The following is a 19,722-nucleotide window of genomic DNA, read 5'->3' on the forward strand; positions in this document are numbered from 1 at the left end:
GACTGGGTTGGATCATATTGTAATCAAATGCACTCAGCAGCACATGATGAACCACAAAGCTGCATCAAATTGTGCATCTAAACTCCAAAGCATTTCACAGCCTAGATATTTTTTAATATACATGACAATTTTTCGTTTTTTGTAACTCGGAATAGTGGGGAGAAGGAAATTTGCAGTGCAGCTCTGTGCAACAAGGCAAAAAAATGTCTTCGGTTCGGACCTTATTACGCAGCATAATAATGGGGTGAGTTGCTATCAAGAAATCGTGCACTGAATGTAAGGCTCAACGGTTTGTATTTAGTGCATGTATAATAAGCTAAGTTACTGTACACCTGTAGAGTGCCTCGGTTATAACCAGTAATCACAGGAGAATATATTATATAGAGCAATACAATAAGTCCTGCAATTTACCAATTAATAGTGACATCAATAATAATCATTGCATTTGATATAACGACTTATCATGTCATTGAGACGTCTCAAAGTGCTTCCCAGAAAATATTGCAAAGTGGATTGACTGTACATTTTATAGTGTAATTTAGTGCTGTGTAGTAACATAATATATAACATAATATACAACAGCAACAAAATTACACTTGTTTTGTGCCTTTCACGTCGGGGGGACATCCCAAGGCGCTGGACAATCTGTTTTGGACCCGAGCTGGGGGTGATCGAAGGCATGATTGAAGAGGAAGGTCTTGAAACATGTCTTGAAGGAGGCAAGGCAGGAGGCGAGGTGGAGGGACTGCGGGATGGAGTTCCAGAGGGTGGGGGCAGAGTGGCTGAAGGTCCGCCCACAATTTTCTGTGTAGCACTTTGAGACGGGGGCATGAAGCAGGCCATGCTGAGCGGACGGAGCGGGCAGGTTAGTAGGGGGTTAGGAGGTCGCAGAAGTAGGGGGGAGCAAGACCATGGAGGGCTTTGAAGGTGAGGACCAGGATCGTCAACTGTATCCTCAGTGGAGTCGGGCGAGGATCGGGGTGATAGTATCGCGGAACCTGGTACGGGAGAGGACACGGGCTACAGAGGTTTGGATGATCTGCATAGTCAAACCTGGATGTTAAGAATGCATGTATGACGGTCTCGGTGGCCTGCAGTGTGAGACAGTGGCGGATGTTGTGGAGGTGGGGGAAGGCAGAGCGGGTCATGGCGCAGATATGGAATGTGCATCCATGGATGGTGCTGCTGTCAGCACCTAATGTGAGGAGGCGTTGATAGGAGCCAATCAGGAGGGCTTTGGTCTTGTTGATGTTCAACTGGAGCAAGTTAGCTCTCATCCAGGACTTGATGTCTGACAGCAGTGGTCCTGGAGTCTAGGGTGGCAGCAGAGAGATAGAGTTGGGTGTCATCCGCATGCATGAGGAAGCATGTCTCCGGATGATGTCACCGAGAGGGAGCATATAGATGTTGAAGAGGAAGGGACCAAGGACAGAGCCCTGAGGAACATGGTAAATTACTGATGTAATATACATACAGAAACTTAATGCATAGTATAATGCATAATGATACTTAGCAGTAATAATAATTTGCAATACATAGTGTTAATATAATACATGTGTAATATCTTGGATGAAGGCTGGGGCCAGCAGTGGTTGCATGCAGTACATGTTGATGAATTGCTGAATTGCGTAATGCTGGACAACTGAATGACGAGAACAAAGACTATGTTTGCCCATGAGCTTGACTTCCTGTGACTTGATAAGGCAAAGGATTGAAGCACATACACCCATTCAACTCATAATTAGTTGGAGCCTCAAGGATTTCATGTCAAATTTTCATTTTTCACAAAAAACGTTTTTCAGACTTAGCAGCTAACTGATTAACTATCCAGCTTATTTATTCCTGTTTATAAATCTGCCCTTGTTGCTCCAGGCATTGTGTCGAACCTTATTGTCTGGTGTATTTTTAGATCCAGGATCTGTCAGGATTCTGCAGAACTGAACTTGATATTGGTTTCCTACGCCAGTATTTCTCTCCTTTCCAATAGACTACTTCTGCCTTTTTGTTCTTAATATATAAAGGAAAGATCTCGATGTCCTGATTCCATAGTCACTGGTGCGCAGGGTATTGTAATTTCTATGTGGCAAACGAACAGGATTGTAATTGTAGAAAACAAACAGAAAAATAAGTTTGGCAACTGTATATTAGAGTAAAGATCACATTTCCTGAAAACAGCCAGATTAAAGAAAGATGGTGCATGGGAGTGTACTTACAGCATAGAGCGCACAACAACAACTTATATAGGGCCCTTCATGCGGGGTAGTGTCCCAGAGCGCTTGACAGTGGCGGAATCTGACAATAAGCCAGAGAGAGGGGGAAGTGATCGTAAGCACAATAAAAAATGAAGGTCTTTAGGCGGGATTTGAAGGTAGGGAGGGATTGAGAGACATAATTTCAGTAGTGGCTGAAGGCGCGGCCCGATGGTGGAGCGCAGGGGATGATGGATAAACAAGAAGCCGGAACTAGCTGAACGGTGGCAGCGGGTGGTGGAGTGGGGGTTAAGCAATTCGGATGGGTAGGGAGGTGTGAGTGCATGAAGGGATTTGAAAACAAGTGAGAGGATCTTGTAATCGATCTGTTCAGTAATTGGGAGCCATTGGAGATTGGCAAAGACTCACCCTTCAATGTCGTTTCCAAAAATGGAGTTGATCTTGTGCCTGACTTCATTTATATGGAGACTTGTCTCACCTGACCATTGAGCCACTCGTCATAGCTCACCTGGAAATCATACACTTACATACTCGCATACGGGCATTCTCTCTTTCTATTGAGAAACTCGTTACCAGGATTGAGTATTCAGACCAAACTTCAGTTCCATGCATCCCACCTACACATTGAAATTCAAAGTGAGGATATATATACATGTATAATATACAGTACTTCCATGTATATATTCAAACATGAATGCACGCACACACAAACAATAAATTAACAAATTGGAAAGAATGAAGATTGGAAGAATAATACCACTCAAAAACAACTGATGCTGAGACCATATTCTGAACAGAGGAAATTGGAATAAGCATAGGTGGAGGGAAATGTGGAGATTTTTCATTAGTATCAAGTAAAGTGCAAAATAACCAGTGAGGGTTCTTCCAGTCCGGGGGTGGGAAACTGCAGAATAATGTGGGCATCTATAATGTTTCGTGGAACTTGCACCCAACAGTTTTCCTGTTTGAAGGTTCAAGACCCATGTGTTCATAGACACTTCAGTGCAGTATTAAAGGAATGCTGTGTTTAAAGTGCCACATTTCAAAGGAGACGTTAGGCAAAGTCTTGTCTATTTGTTCCTGTGGTTCATGTGGACATTATAGATGCTTGCATTATTTGAATAATAATAGTAATCCTTGCATTTGATATAGGGCCTTATCATGGCTTTGAGACGTCTCAAAGCCCTTCACAGAATACACTTTAAAGTGAATTGGCTGTATATATTTTGTGGGCGAAACACGGCAGCCAATCACACACAGCAGTGTCCCATAAACAGTCATGGATTGAATTTTTTTTTAAAAAAGTTTGAATGGCAACTGCATATCAGAGTAAAGATCACATTTCCTGAAAACAGCCAGAAAAGCGATCTTCCAATTGACTAAAAACCGGGTTCCTGCTTACTGCTAGGTGAACAGAGGCGTGTGGAATAAGGAAAAATGCCCAACGTTTCACCCTGTCACCCTGCCCAGGAATCGAACCCAGGTCCACTTGCTTGCAAGGAGAATGCTCTTAACCACTGAGCTCCAGGACTCCAGCACTACTCAAGGGTGGGGAGTATTTCTGGTGTCCTGGTCAATGTTCTTACTTCATGCATTTGACACTTAGTTTGACATTTACCACCATAAGGGTCTGTCTAGAGGTGGGCACCAAGGTATTGGTGTGTCTGTGGGTGAGCGTTGAGAAGCTAAGGGTTGTCGAGAAGCTTCTCGTTGAGTGGCTCAAATACTAATCAACTTCCTGGTTTTGTTCCTAGGCATTCGCCCTCCCATTTTAAATGGCCCAATGCACCCGCGCCCCCTGGTGGCGTTGCTGGACGGGCGGGACTGCACTGTGGAGATGCCGATCCTGAAAGATGTGGCGACCGTGGCATTCTGTGATGCGCAGTCTACTCAGGAGATTCACGAGAAGGTAAGACCTCAATAGAAGATAGTCCCAACGGGGGAGGGGAAGACCATTTCAAATCTTGATGGGTACAAGTAGCGCTTCACCTTTTCAAGTATCTATTTGAAAATAATGCATCTATCCTCAGACAGCAGCCAGTGGCTTCCCTGGAACTGTAATTGCCCCAAGAAGACATGCCTGGCAAAGCCCAATCCCAAGACAATATTATGGATCACAAATGAGATACTGAGGTATAGACTGGTCCAAAACTCTGTTGATTGACCCTAGTTGGAAAATCTCCATGCTGTATTAATTCCCTAGTATTGCTTCTAGCAATTATCTCAGTAATATTGACTTTGCCTGTATATCATGGATGTTACTCAGAAGACTGCATATTCTCCACAATATTACCTCTTTTTAAAAAAAATCTCTTGTATCCATTTTGTTCTTTCATGTGAAACCTTAGGCAAGTTTCCTTACTCCATTCTGTTTACCTAGTAGAAGTAGGAACCCGGTTGTTAGTCGATTGGCAGATCGCTATAGGTAATAAAAATAAATCCCTTCAAAAAAAAAAAGTAAATAATTTGGTCACTCAATTCACAACTGGGGCACTAGGCACCACCTAGTTTGGTTACTATGGAAATGGGTCCAAACAAATATGTGTTGCAAAGGGAAGATACCAAGAGCTAGAAAACAAGTGAGGGATCTGAAAAAAAGATGATAACATTCTTGCAGACAGGCACGTGTGGAGTCGCTGTAAGTGAATAAAATGCAAGGTTCAAGGAAAATAAAAACCAAGAAGGGTGCAGAGGTCCTTGGTTCATGGGTATTCATTGATCAGCTCCAAAAGATTGTAATAATCCCTCCAAAAATAAATAAATAATTTGGTCACTCAATACACTACTGTGCCATGTTTCGGCCACAGAATATAGTCAATTTATAGCATATTCTGTGAATCTCTTTGAGAGGTCTCAACGACATGATATGGTGCTATATCAAATGCAAGGATTATTATTATTATTGTCTCCTTACTCCTTAACAATGAGGTACAAACTGTGTAAAACCCATTTGTGCTGAAGGCCATGTGTAATGTTTGGCACTATTGGGTCCTGCAGTGTCTCGAGCCGTTTATTGTACTGGAACAGGATGGATGGCAATTGTATAATAGATATCAAGTTTTATATTCTTACAAGTTATTAAAAGCTGTAGGCAATGATATGGAAGTAAGCTGATGATTTTGTCACAAAACATTGAACTTAACAACAGCTGAATAAATATTTCAGGGCCTGTTCATTAATTGAAATCTAAACTTCCCTGCCATTAGAAAACGAAACCCCTTTAACACCTTCATGGGCATACAGAATAGATGTTGCATATCAGTACAGATGTTCTCTGGCAATTGATATATCTAGATAATGATTAATTGTGGTGGAGATACAATGCAGCAAATTTGTCTCTTCTGCAGCAAACTTTTATCCGCATTTCTCTACACATTTACTTGGAATCAGTAAATCTTTTATGAAACAGAACTGTTATGTATATAGATAGAAGCCATTTAGCCCATCAAGCCTATAACTGTTAGATTACACTTTCAACATGCACTTCTTTGATCATACTTTCAATCATCTTTTCCCTCTGAACTCCCCTCAGCTCTTACCCTAACAGCTTGGGTACCTAATCTGCAGTGCTTTGAGATGTCCTCTTGATATAAAAGACACTATATAAATTGGGTCAAAGGCGGGTATTTGGAGTTGAGGTACAGATCAGCCGTGATTTAATAGAATGGCGGAACAGGTCCTGAATGGCCTACCCCTGTTCCTATATTGTCTTGTACATTGCTGCATTATGCAATGTTAAGAATTACTTTGTTTTGCAATGTTGCCGTGAGTGTTTGGGGTATCGTTTACTAAGTGTAACTGTACCATGCATTCAATGGTATTTTAGGTGAAAACAGGATTGAAGTAGTTGCAGTTAATTTTCTCACTCTCATCCTGAATAGGTACTGAATGAAGCGGTGGGAGCCTTGATGTACCACACTATTACATTAACACGCGAGGACCTTGAGAAATTTAAAGCACTTCGAATCATCGTCAGGATTGGCAGTGGTTATGACAACGTCGACATTAAATCAGCAGCAGATTTGGGTAAGAAATTCCCGCTGGGCTCTGCTTTCTTGGCGCGGCATCTTAAACCCATTGGCACTAGCCAAGGATGAGTGAGAGGGGACACTTACAGAGGATAGATACGGGTGGTCAATAACTGGAGGGTGAATATTAATAATTATCCTTGCTTTCGGTATAGCACCTTACACATCAGGAGGATGTCCCAAAGGACTTCACAGAATTTACTGTAAAGTGGAATGCCTGTAGGTGAACACGGCAGTCAATTCACCACATCAATCTCCCACAAATAGCCATGAAATGAATGACCGATTTTATTTGTGGGAGATTGTTGGCCAGGGCACCAAGAGAAACTCCCTTCTCTTTCCGATTGGTGCCATGGAATCTTTAACGTCCCTGAACAGGCAGATGAGACCTTAATTTAACTTCTCATCTGAAGGACGGCACCTCCTACAATGCAATCCCCCACCCAGCACTGCATTGGAGTGTCAGCTTAGACTATGTAAGTTCACGTTCCAAAGCTTGAATCTGCAACCTTCTGACTCAGAGGCGAGAGTGTTACCACTGAGTCAGGCTAACACACAAGGAAGGAGAGGGAGGCACTAGCCTTGCAACTATGAACATTCTGATGACTGCTTGTCTGTGTTACAGGGATTGCAGTGTGCAACATTCCTTCTTCATCGGTGGAGGAAACGGCAGACTCGACTCTGTGCCACATATTAAACCTCTACAGGCGGACAACGTGGCTCCACCAGGCCTTGCGGGAGGGCACAAGGGTATCAAGTGTTGAGCAGATTCGGGAGGTGGCCGCGGGAGCAGCTCGAATCCGTGGAGAGACTCTGGGAATCATAGGCCTGGGTGGGTGATTAGCGGAGTGTGTCTATCCGTCCTTCCCATGGACTTGTTCTAAATAAATTTATTCTTGACCTCTCACTGCAGTCACTAATTGCTGCTGAGAGACTGGGATGAGGTGCGGGGTGGTGGTACCATAATGAGCGTGTCTCCATTAGGAACCCTTCGATATTGGAGAAAAGGATTAGAGCTTTATCCCAAAGATGAAGACACCAACTCGGTCTAGCCCAGTTATTCTCTGTAGTAGTTGCTACATTGCAGCTGTAGATGGAGTTGAAAATTCAGTTCTGGGTAGGGAGAGATGAAGAGTTGACTTCCCCAACACCAGAAGCACTGAGAAAGGTTTAACCACATTTTTTTCTTTTTGCAATCTTGTATTTTAGAATGTTTGTCCTTGCCCTCTGGTATCTATTCTATGTGCAAACTCTGTATTGTTTATGTATAGTCTGGGTGCTTAGGATCTGGTCACAGAGACAGCTGTGGAGCTCAAGAAAAACTACAAAGTGTATGATGATCAGCTTGGGGTCAGGGTGGCAAGAACACTCTTTTGAGAGGCTCATAACTTAAGATGCTGATCAGCTTCCAGTGCTTTTGTTTGGGTGTTGTTTTCGTAGTTTTGCTTCAAGTTTAGTTTGTGTTTATTAAGATGTGCACATTGTCTCTCTCTATTCCCCTCCTGCCATCCCAACTGGATCCTTTCTCCAACAGGACGTGTTGGTCAGGCAGTGGCTTTGCGAGCGAAAACATTTGGATTTAACGTGATCTTCTACGACCCGTACCTTCCGGACGGAGTGGAGAAGTCGCTGGGTCTCCAGAGAATAAGCACCTTACAGGACCTGCTGGTTCACAGTGACTGTGTCACCCTGCACTGCAGTCTGAACGAGCACAATCACCATCTCATCAACGACTTCACCATCAAACAGGCAAGAACAGCAGGCTTTCCTCTCCACCCCCAAAAATTACAGTGCAACAAACATTCCTACACAGTGGAGTTCTGATCATCCACCCCACCTCTCCCCTACCCCCCCACCCATCGGATTAGATTCCAGCTTGTAAATTCTCAGAAATGCATTATACCCATCTGGGCCGCTCAATTGGATGAAATGGTTTTGAAATGTAATGTGAACCCTGAGATTACATCTTTGAATTTGCTGCCTGCAAATATGTAATTCTGTTTGGGGGGTAGGAAGGTGGGGTGGGGAAGGGAGGTGCCTGCTTTGGGTCCGGTTTCATGCCAACACTACTGCCTCAGAGCAAGTATATTGCCCTCTCTTGCCCATTGTGCAGTGTGTTCCAGCCTACTCTTGTGCGTTTACATGCTGGCTGGTATTAATTTTTTCGTGGAATTTTTCCAATTGTCCGCACACATCGTGCTCTCTTGTTATCTGACCCACAGATGCGTCAGGGGGCCTTCCTGGTGAACACAGCGCGAGGGGGGCTGGTGGATGAAAAGGCTTTGGCTCAGGCTTTGAAAGACGGGCGGATTCGAGGAGCAGCGTTAGATGTCCACGAGTCCGAACCTTTCAGGTGGGGGACCAAGAACATGGAGAATCTCCATCTGGGGGAGGAGAGAGAGGGGGGCTCTGATTAACTGTCCCGTACAATACTCATTTCCTCAGATGTTTTAATAGCAGTAAAGTTTTGGTCGGTCTTTTATTATCATCATTGCATTTGATATTGCCTATTACGTAGAAATGTCTTACAACAATACAGTACAAATTTACATTTATTAGCACCTTTCCATGTTGGGAGGACAATGTAGGGAGATTGAAGAAGAAAATCTTCAGGTGTAGTTTGTAGACAGGCAAAGAGGGGGCAAGACAAAGAGATTGAGGCAAGAAGTTCCAAAGATTCAGAGCATGGTGGCTGAAAGAACAGTAAACAATTGTGGAGCAGAGGGGTTGAGGAATGTGCAGGAGATGCTTGAAACATGGGGGATCATTGGTTAGGAGAACGGTAGAAACTTTTCTGTTTGAATAATGTCATGGGATCTTTAACATTCGTCTCAACTGACAGGCAGGTCCTCAGTTTAATGTGGGATCAATCTCGTACCGTGTTTAACAGCTTGGATCAGATATGGTATCGTACGACATACCTGCTGATACTCGCTTTGTCGAGTTACCTGTGGGACCTACCTGGCACAAGTCAGTGCCAGTTTCTGTTTGTGTGGAAAAAAATAGCATTGACTGAAACAATCCAAATAATAATTCTTAGATTTTGGTGTAGAGTCTTCCATGTTAGGAGGCCGTCCCAAAGTGCTTCACAAGATTCCCTGTTAAATTCACTGTATTTTGTGGATGAAAACGGAAGCCAATTTGTGCAAACAGCCAAGGAGTGAGTGACTAATTTCATTTGGGAGATTGTTGGCTGAAAGGGGGGGGCGAGGAATGTGCAGGAGATACTTGAAACATGGGGGGTTATTGGGGGATCTATTACATAGAAATGTCTTACAACAATAGAATACAAATTTACATTTATTTAGCACCTTTCCATATTGGGAGGACAATGTTGGGAGATCGAAGAAGAAAAAAAATCAACAAATTTTATTTATACAACAAAACGCAAAATATTGCAGATGCTGGAAATCTGAAACAAAAACAGAAGTCGCTGGTAACACTCAGCAGGTCAGGCAGCATCTATGGAGAAAGGAAACGTTGACTCATTTTATTTATACAATGCCTTTCTTGCCGGGAGGATGAACCAAGGTGCTGGACAGTGAAAGGTTATTAATATTCATCCCCCAAGAGTCGAGAGAGGTGAAAGGCAAAGGGGGTGGAAGTGAACATGGGGAGAAACTCCCTTCTCTTTTCAGTTTCAATTTGAATAATGTTCATGGGATATTTAATGTTCACCTGAACAAGCAGATAGGGCCTCAGTTTAATGTCTCATCCGAAGGACGTCACCTCCATGAATGCAGCATTGCATTGGAATGTCAACCTACACTATGAGTTCCAATTTCCGACGTGGGGTTTGAACTCACAACTCTCTGACTCGGAGGCAAGAGTGCTAGCAACTGAGCCAGACATAATACACTGTTTGGACCCTATGTCTGATGTTGACTTTGTTTTCCCCAGTTTTAGTCAGGGACCCCTAAAGGACGCGCCAAACCTTATCTGCACCCCACACACGGCATGGTACAGTGAGCAGGCATCGATTGAAGTCCGCGAAGAAGCGGCTCGAGAGATCCGCAGAGCTATCACAGGTGAGTATGGTCCTGTCTCACCTGAGTGCTTTTATATCACACGTGTGATTGTCTGGACCTCTTTATATCCTCTTCTGAATAACACTGGCAACTGCGCTGTTACTGCGTGAACAAAGAGCATCTGTGTTATCAGTTCTCCAGTTATTTGCAATTTCAATAACAGAACAGAACCAGATTAACCCAAGGAGTTACCCGTTTGCTCTCTTCCTACCCCCCCACCCCCGGATAACTTTAACGCTGGAGTCCTAGGATTTTAGTACTAAACGACTACATTGCTTAGCACTTGCCTCGCAAGCAAGAGACTTGGGTTTGATTCCCGGTAGGGCGAAACGTTGGACAATTTTCCTTATTCCACACACCTCTGTTTACCTAGCAGTAAGTAGGAACCCGATTGTTAGTCGATTGTCGGATCACTTTTCTGGGGTTAAAAATTCCTTCAAAAATAATAATAATAAATTGGTCACTCAATCCTAAACTTTTCGTAGGACACTGCTGTGCACAATTGGCTGCTGCGTTTCGCCCACAAATTTACAGTCAATTCACGTCACAGTATATTTAGTGAAGTGCTTTGGGACTTCTATAAGATGTGATAAGGTGCTATATCAAATGCAAGGATTATTATTATTGGTGCTGTTGTTGGGTGCAGTGTTGATTCTATGTCAGGGGAGGGCACCAGTGTGCTTTTTACAATGAACAAGTGCACTGTGCCACCTGGTGATAGAAAACATTACAGCATAAACAATGCCGAACCAGGTGTGGGAACGAATTATACTTATTTGCACATCGTAGAATTTTACGTCATTGTTGGCAACATGAGTGTTTTTTATGACACCATTGATATTCTGTTTCTCATAATGAAAATTGTGGTACTATTGTAACATTTCAACTACTGACCACACCTATCTGATGCTATTTTACTGCAACACGGGCCATGTTTTTGGATTAGAAATACAAATAGATGCACTTTATGCAAATTGATGATTCTTAAACAACTGCTGTAGGCTAGAGTTGTATTTCAGTATATTTTGTCTCCTGTCTCTTACTCCATCCCTGCCTGTACATTATTCTTATGTGGAGTCCTGTAGCTCAGTGGTAAGAGCACTTCCCTTGTAAGCAAGAGACCTGAGTTCATTTCCAGGCAGGGCGAAACCTTGGGCAAGTTTCCTTGCTCCACACGCCTAATAATAATCCCTCCAAAAACAAAACGATAATAAATTGGTCATTTTCAATCCACGACTGTTTGTGGGACACTGCTGTGCGCAATTGGCTGCCGCGTTCACCCACAAATATATAGTCAGTTCACTTTACAGCATATTCTGTGAAGCGCTTTGAGATGTCGAGAAGATGTGAAAAGCATTATATCAAATGCAAGGATTATTATTATATATTATTCGAGGATGTCCAGGCTCCCAACATTCAGCATTTTGCTGAAGGACGGTCCTACCTGAAACAACCTGCCACTGTTTCAAAGGCAGATCAAGATTTTACATACCTCCAGAGTTTCTTCTGGATTTTTGGCACCGTGGCTTTTCCTATAATCACTGCAGCTCATGTACGAGGGCAATCCCGGGCTTGAGTGATAGCTCAGACCCAAAATGCAGAACCAACCTGCATTTTTATACCCCATGGTAACAAAACATCTTGAAGTGTGTTACAGCAATTCCTGTCGAGTGGAGTGACTGAGTTTGTATTCAAACATTGCAAGCATTTTCCACATTTGACACACAACGACAAGGTGAATGAGTAATTTTATATTTTACCAATTATCATTTTCTGCAGGTCGTATTCCTGATGCTTTGAAAAACTGTGTGAACAAAGAGTATCTGTCAGCCGCGGCTCAGTGGACCAGCATTGACCCTGCAGCTGTTCACCCGGAGCTGAATGGAGCTGCTTACAGGTCAGGAGAGACAACTTTTTATAGCACCTTCTCAAGTCACTGTCTGGTCGCTTCACTGTAATGACTGTCAATCAAGTGTACATTCTTTGTAGGTAATTTTAGAGGACAATTTTCACACAGCAAAGCCCTGTGAAGGGTTATGAGGTGATCTCTGGCAGACCTTCCTGCTAGCTGTACTCAACAACAATATAGCACTCCACACAAGGTACTCAGATACCAGGCTGCAGATTCACACTGACTTGAGGGCATAGGGCAGTGGTGTCCACCCATTATGGTCAGCTAACAAAATAAATGTTCTTGATTGAATATCTCTTGATTTATGGTAAAGAAATATTCAATCAAGAAAAACCTGAATACACACCAGCGATCGAACACGGACTTACCTAGACTTGTGGGCATATCTGGGGTTGGGGGGGTGGGGGCTTCTTGATGGCTCTCTGAGCCAATTCCGGCCCGAGGGCCTCAGGTTGGTGGTAGAGACTGAATTGAGTGAGGATGAATCAATTTGATATGTAGAGGAGATTGAGAGAAGTTTAGAGCAAATTCAGAGGGGATACTCGAACAATGAGATTGTTTAGAAAATTTGATTAAAGTTAAATGTAGTTAGTTGTTAATGTTTAAGAGGTTGTAGGATTTTATTGTAAACAGTTGCTTGAAAAGAAACTGGAAAGATGTACAACAATTTACATTTATATAGCGTCCCTCACATGGGTAGCGTCCCAGAGTGGTTGATAATGGTGGAGTACGACGTAATGAAGCATTGGCAGAGAAAGTAATCGCAGAGAATGGCAGTGTTGTGTGTTGAGTGAAACTCAGTAAAAAAAAAACTTGCCTTTTTATATAGTTTCATGTCAAAATGTTTCCACAGAGATTATTGTCGAGTCTGATGACAGTTTACATGGGTAAATGTGGCAGCCATTTGTGCACAGCAAGGTCTTATAAGCAGCCATGTGGCAAAGGGTTTAATTAATTGAAAAGATTGTTGGCCAGGACACTAGGAGTGACTCCCTTCCAATAGTGGTGTGGGAGCCTTACTTGAGCAGGCAGATGGGACCTGGGTTTAACAGCAACTTGACGCTGCAGGGCTCCCCCAGAGCTGCAGTGAATCACTGGTGCAGCGATGCATGACTTTTACCCCATGGATAATGATTGCACAGTTCGCTCGTTCTCTCGGTCACACTGTAAAGATGAACATGTTTGTTAGTTTGTGGGTTGGGAAACCAAGGTTTGATGCTGTCGTACCCCAGGATAGCTGGTGTTTGTTTAACTTCAGTCTCTCTGTTTGGGTGTTTGCTTTTTTTAAAAAGAATTCCTCTTCCAAACCCCCCAGATTTCCAAGCGGAGTGGTCGGGGTGACAGCAGCAGGTATCCCCTCGGCTGCGGTGGAAGGAATTGTAGCTGGAGCCCTGCCCATGCAGCACGGGATGACTTCAGTTGCCCACCCCTCGCACACTCCATCCCCCGGCTTGACTGCCAAATCGGAACCCGACAGAGAGATCCCTGCCGACCAGTAGCAGCTCTCTTGCTCTCTCTCTCTCTTGCTCTCTCTCTCTCTCTCTCTCTCTATATATATATATCTCTGTCTCTCTCTCTCTCTCTCTCTCTCTGTGGGGGAGGGGGGAACCGAAGAAGAAAAAAAATGGCATTCCTCACCTTTGTCCTTTAAACTTCCATCAGGAAGTAGCCCTAAAGTTCACAGCAAAAAAAAAAGGAAAAAAAGAACTGAGACTATAGACCGTAGAGAATGCAGGTGAAGAACACTGCATTCTAATTAATTGTCAGTAATTTCTTCTGTGACCTTGTAAAAAGGAAAGAAAACCTTGTAGTACCTCAAGTCAGCCATGAATGTACTGTCTGTGTACAGTTTTGTAGATGCCACAGATTTGTTTAGCTGTGAATATACTTTAAAAAAAAGTAAAAATATACAGTACTTCCTACTTTTGCATACAGAAATGCGTTTGGGTCAGTGCACAGAATTCTCAGGCAAAAAAAAACCCTAACTTTGTGATTTCTTTTCTTAGTTGCTTGGTAACTTGCGCCAAGTCCCTTCAGACATTTATTGTTACTTGGCTGGCGATCGAGAGGTTCGGGTCTCTCCCTCTCTCCCCCCTTCCCCCCCCACCCTTTGTGAGTTGTTGCTGGTTTTCTCTCCGTTCCTGTTATAGTATCTAAGGAAGTGTCACCCAGAACCCAAACCACTGTTGGCTTTTTTTAAAAAAAATTAACGGTGTTAACCCCAACTCCCCACCCCAACCTGGCCATTACCACTCCCCCTTTCCCCCTGCTCCCCCCCCCAACCTGGCCATTAACCCTCTTCTCCCCACCCCCCCTCCCCCAATCTGGCCATTATCACTCCCCAGATGAATTCTCTTTAGACTGGAAGTGTTTTTATTTAAGGACTAATGCCATGGGCTTTAGTTGAGCTTCTGGGCACACCACATCTTGCAGTGTATCGCAGGGCTCTCAGAAGCTTGTGCTTTTACTTTTGTGTCTCTATATATTATAACATAATAATATATAAAAAGACAGACGAGCTGTTTTCGAGTTTGCTTTCTAAGCATTAATGTTCGCACCATCTAATGTAGCATTAGAACCTTGCCTCAGGTACGCCTGTGGGGACTTGTAGCAAGTAACTTATTCTTACATCACGAGTTTTCACAAAATATCTTTAATATTAAAAAAGGAAAAAAAAGCCCTAATGTTATTTTTCTTCCGTTTAGAATGGAATGGGAATTTATAATGTTGGTTGTAATGTGAAGTAGAAACCAGGTTAGAAATTCAATCTGAATCCTAAGTTTGTGCTGTTAACGGTCATTGTTACTGTGAGTTTCGATGTCCGAATACAAAAACAAGTTTAACCTTGCTCTCTTTCTCGCTCCTTTCTCTTGCATTCTTTTACTCTCGTTATCCCTCTCTCTCTCTCTCTCTCTCTCACCATCTCTCTCTCTCTCTTGCTCTAGCCTCCTACAGTTTTCCTTTTTTTAAAGTTGGAAACAATCATATTTGTGGCTGTAATCATTGGTATGAAATATTTTAATAAAATCGACGACAAAAAAAAACTTAAACCCTACCAAGTCGGTGTGTTTTTTCTTGCTGTATTGAAATGCTCTTTACTTTTTTAAACGTGTAGGAAAAGCGGAGGGAGGAATGGTGTATGTGCACTTTGTATATGTTAAAACCAATTTACATTTTGTTACCTTCTCATCGCTTTAATGTTTCAAAGTGTTTTTACAGTGATTGCTGTCATGTGTAGTAACTGTTTTTGTACATGAATGTAGCTGCTATTTTGGGCACAACAAGGTCGAAACAGTCCAATTAATGACCAGTTGTATCGGGAAGATTGTTGGCCAGGAACCCGGATGAAATTCTCTTCTTATGAATGATTTCATTGGATTCTAACATGGATCTGAATAACAGGTAGACGGGATCTCGGTTTAATGTCTCACTGGAAACAAGGCTATGCAGCAGTTCTATAGAGTCTCAGCTTGCACTGAGCTTCGAGAGTGAAAAAGGAATAGGCAAGAAAGTGAATCCTAGTTTTTTGGTGTCAGTTTCTTCAGATGCTGACTTGACAGTGTACAGTTTCCAGGTCTCCAGTCAACTAGGCTATTTGGCTATGAGAGCACCACAGCTAAGCCTTACTTGTCCTCAGCACATGCACTCTATAAGAGAGCAATGGGGAGTTTGCAGGAGTTCTGGCTGCTATTTTGGCCATCTTAGCGGTGTCAAAAGCATGATGACTGAATCGCAGCATCCTGTGCTTTGTGTAGATTTTGTGTGATTTTTGGGGCTCAGTTAAAATCCAGAAATTATTGCAGGCTGTCAGGAGGCTGAGGGTGAAGTGGGCTTGATGGACTCAGTGACTTTTTCTGCTTTGGTGCTTTTTAGTTACTTGCATAACCATATTGTATTCCTGGGAGTGAGTCACAGGCTGGAATTTAATCGAGGACTTTGGATGGTTTATAAATAGAATAATGGATCCTTTGGAGCGAGTTAAAAGCTGGATTCTAATCAAGAAGTTTGGAAGGTTTATAGATTCCCAGGAAGTGAATTACACAGGCTGGGTTCTAATCCAAGGGTTCTGGAGATTTATATACAGAATAATGCTGGCCACATTAACCAGGTAAGCTTCTGGTTGAGGGGTTTGATTGTCTCTATATATAGAATAATAGATCCTTAGTAGTGCAATATAGCCTGAAATGTAATTGATGGCTATGGATGTTTATATGTGGAAGAATGGATCTCTTAGTGAGCTACTGGCTGCAATCAATCAAGGGCGATGTTTGGTTATAAATAGAATAATGAATCTCTGAGAGTGAGTTATAAGCTAGAAAATTAATTGAGGGGTTCAAGCGCCAGCAAAAACTCAAGAATATGGCTTGTGATTAACTGAATCCTAATGTGGTTCAGCCTTGGATTCAATCCACGGTGTGGAGTTCTACGTAGGCGTTTATTTGATGTGTTCGTTCCAATGTTCACACCAGGAGGATTGAAGCATTATTGCTCCATTTCTGCAGGTCCATCGAGGAAGAGCCTGCAGATGATTACAGGGAATGTCAGCGAGAATTAATAAAGAGAAAAAAAAGGTTTGAAATGAGAACAAAACGTCACCTTTTTCCTTGTCAGATGATGCCAGCTGAACATGTGGAGCAGGTGTGGCATTAAAAGCCCCAGAGCGGAGGAGAGATTTAGTTCAAACTGCGGGGGTTGGAGTTGCACAACAAACCAGAGTGTCAGCCCTGCTCCGCGCTGGAACAAAGAGTGGGCTGAGTTGTTTTCCACATAAAAATTAATGTGTTGCATTTTATTTTTATCTCCTAGTGAAATTAAATGACTTACAGCAACAGAGAGATGGCATACTGCAGCAAGGCTTTTCTTTCTGGGAGCAGCCAGCTGGCAGGCAACACAGAGGTTAAGTAATAAAATTCACTTTACTACAAAATAATCCCACGCGGCAACAAGGATCAAATAATTGAGCACAGCAACTTTTTCTTAAGATGACGTCTCCAGCCCAAAGCATTGGTCATTACAGTTTCAAGGACTGAAGGGCATGTTTAGGCCAAGTAACAGAAACTAAAGGGTGAGCAACAGCTGGAGTGGGTTATCAGGAAGGCCGATTGGGGTCACGGTGCTGGTTTTATTGAAACTGCGTGACGTTGGCGTTCTGGAAGGGTTGAGATCAAATGGATGAGAGGATTTCCTTCATCTGAACCTCGGAGAATTGTAGCCGAAATAGTGGGGTATTCCTGTATAAATCATTGGTGAGACCATACTTAAGAGTACTGTACAGTTTAGTCGCCGAAGTACAAAATGGATATTGGAGAAATTGGGAGGATACAGAGGAGGACAACCAGAATGATGAGGGCTATGAGGAGCGAATGTAAATCGGGCATGTTCACACTGGAAAAGAAGATTGAGAGGTGATTTGATTGCTGTCTTTAAGATTCTAAAGGGGCTAGACAATGTAAATCATGACTGTTTCAACTAGTCCAGAATAGTAAAACCAGAGGACCTGGCCTAGGATGGAAAACGGGGTTAATTCAGAACAAATGTTTCAGTGAGTGAATTCTGAACCTGTGGATCAGGCTCCCTAGGCACTTAGTTGAAGCAGGAAATGTCGATTTCTTCAAACACAGATTTGATAGTTTTAGGAAATAACATTATGGGATATAGTACATAGGGAGTTTAGGACATATGGGTATGCAACCACCAGGAAGGTGAACTAGATAGACCTTTGGTCTTTTTTTTTCGTCTAGCATTTCTTATGTTCTAATGTGGAAGTATTGGACTAGACCTTTCTAGGCAGGTTCAAGCTCCCCATAGTGGGAGAAGATGGTGGGTGGGAGAAAGACTGTGCTACCACACTTGCTGAGTCCAGTTAGTGGTGAGTTGTCTAAGTAATAATATTTAAAGGGTGGAGGAGATGATTGGTTTGGAGCAACTCATGAATGTCTGGATCGGCAGTGGGATTATCAGAGATCAAAGCGCTCACTCATGATAGATGCAAGTAACTACTTCTAGAAGGTGGAGTGATTTTGGAAGAATTTCCAGAGAGCAGGAACATCATGGCTGCATGTTCCGGGGACAGGGAGCAATAAGTCCCAACTGCAGCTATAATGCATGGATTGAGGAAAGGCCATTTGGCCCAACAAGTTCAGAGCTGAACTCCATCTAAAATCGAGCAAAAACTCAGGAATATTAATCCACTTCCATATTTCCTATATTTAGCCCTGTATTCCTCCTCTTAAAGTATAATCCTGTGAAGGTAGGTACTGAAACATGCAGATGTGTGTTCCAATCCCACAGCTGTTTGCAATGCTACAGAGCTATACTCTATACAGTTTGTTTTCAACAAGACTTCCCGACTATTGAAAGTACTTGCGTTCTTAAAATTCTTTATATGTTGAAACATCTCAAATTTACCCTGTCTTGAGGTCAGCAACAAACGTGAGCAAGAACAATTCTAAAATAGATAAACTCATCAGAGAAACACAGCCACTTATCCAACAAGCTTCTCCAGTAACTGCCAGCATCAGGAATTGTGGTGAGTTCAGGTTTGTTTATGTGTCCCTGGATTTGGTTTACACAATATGGTCACCCTACTTCACAATGAATTGTCTGCGAAACCTGCAAAGTCCCACTAATGGCTATGAGATGAGTGACAGATTAAGATTGTTGACCAGGAGACCAAGTGAGACTCACTTCTCTTTCCCTGTGGCAATAACTTTTTTTTAATATTTGGGAAAATGCATATGGGGATCCACAACCATGGGAAGGGAGCTGTCTCTTACAGGACCAGGGATTTGCTCGTCCATATCCTAATTCATGATAATAAAATATAGTGTCTTATCCTGTCGTTGAAATGTCTCAAACCCTTCACAAAATATATTGTAAAGTATATTGACTCCCTGCCTGCCAAGGCTTACATATGAACAATGGCCACTTTGGCAGGATTTTGGAAGGAAAACAGCACCTGTGGAACCACACTCCAGTGAGGAGACTGAGACCATTAGATGTTTTAATGCCTGGTTCCAATTTCTATAAAACCTTCCAGTTTGCAATGTTGTGGCTTCTTTCCCTCACCAGCTGACGTGAGTTCTAGTAGCTCAGAGCAGTGTTTTAATGAGGGAGAGAAGGCAAACAATTTTTCTGCCCCATCAATAACCACAACTTTTAATTCTTTCTTTGCTCACACAAATTACCTCTTCATGTCTCTTGCAGGATGTTTGCCTCTGGAAGGCATTGCAGCCAAGCCTGATCCTGTCTGATCCTGACAACAACAACTTGCATTTATATAGCACCCATTCATGTGGGTAATGTCTCGGAGTGCTTATCAGTGTTTGATGCCAAGCCGGGGAGAGGGTGGAGGTAACTATAGGCACAGTCAAAGAGGAAGATCTTCCCGTGAGATCTGAAGATGGGGAAGGTGGGGAGATTGAAGAAGAGAGTTACAACCATTGAACCATAGAATTATACAGCACATTCAGCCCATCGTGTCTGTACCGGCTCTTTGAAAGGGGCTATCCAAATCAATCCCACTTCCCCACTCTCTCCCCATA

General features: G+C 42.8%; 1 protein-coding gene across 4 annotated transcripts in view; it reads left to right on the plus strand.

Annotated features, from left to right (window-relative positions):
- Positions 1-14,416, plus strand: part of LOC103177277 (C-terminal-binding protein 1-like) — a 51,156-nt gene extending 36,740 nt beyond the window's left edge. For 3 of the 4 annotated variants that reach the window (XM_007891373.2, XM_007891372.2, XM_007891375.2), the window contains 8 exons: positions 3,965-4,119; positions 6,092-6,236; positions 6,864-7,070; positions 7,773-7,987; positions 8,461-8,591; positions 10,139-10,266; positions 12,046-12,163; positions 13,494-14,416. In XM_007891373.2, the coding sequence (XP_007889564.1) occupies positions 3,965-4,119; positions 6,092-6,236; positions 6,864-7,070; positions 7,773-7,987; positions 8,461-8,591; positions 10,139-10,266; positions 12,046-12,163; positions 13,494-13,677 (1,283 nt within the window). In that variant the 3' untranslated portion in view covers positions 13,678-14,416. 4 annotated transcript variants of the gene reach the window in all.
- Positions 14,417-19,722: the final 5,306 nt, after the last annotated feature.

The sequence above is a fragment of the Callorhinchus milii genome, unplaced genomic scaffold (genome assembly GCF_018977255.1).
Source record: "Callorhinchus milii isolate IMCB2004 unplaced genomic scaffold, IMCB_Cmil_1.0 Scaffold13, whole genome shotgun sequence".
Lineage (NCBI taxonomy): Eukaryota > Metazoa > Chordata > Chondrichthyes > Chimaeriformes > Callorhinchidae > Callorhinchus > Callorhinchus milii.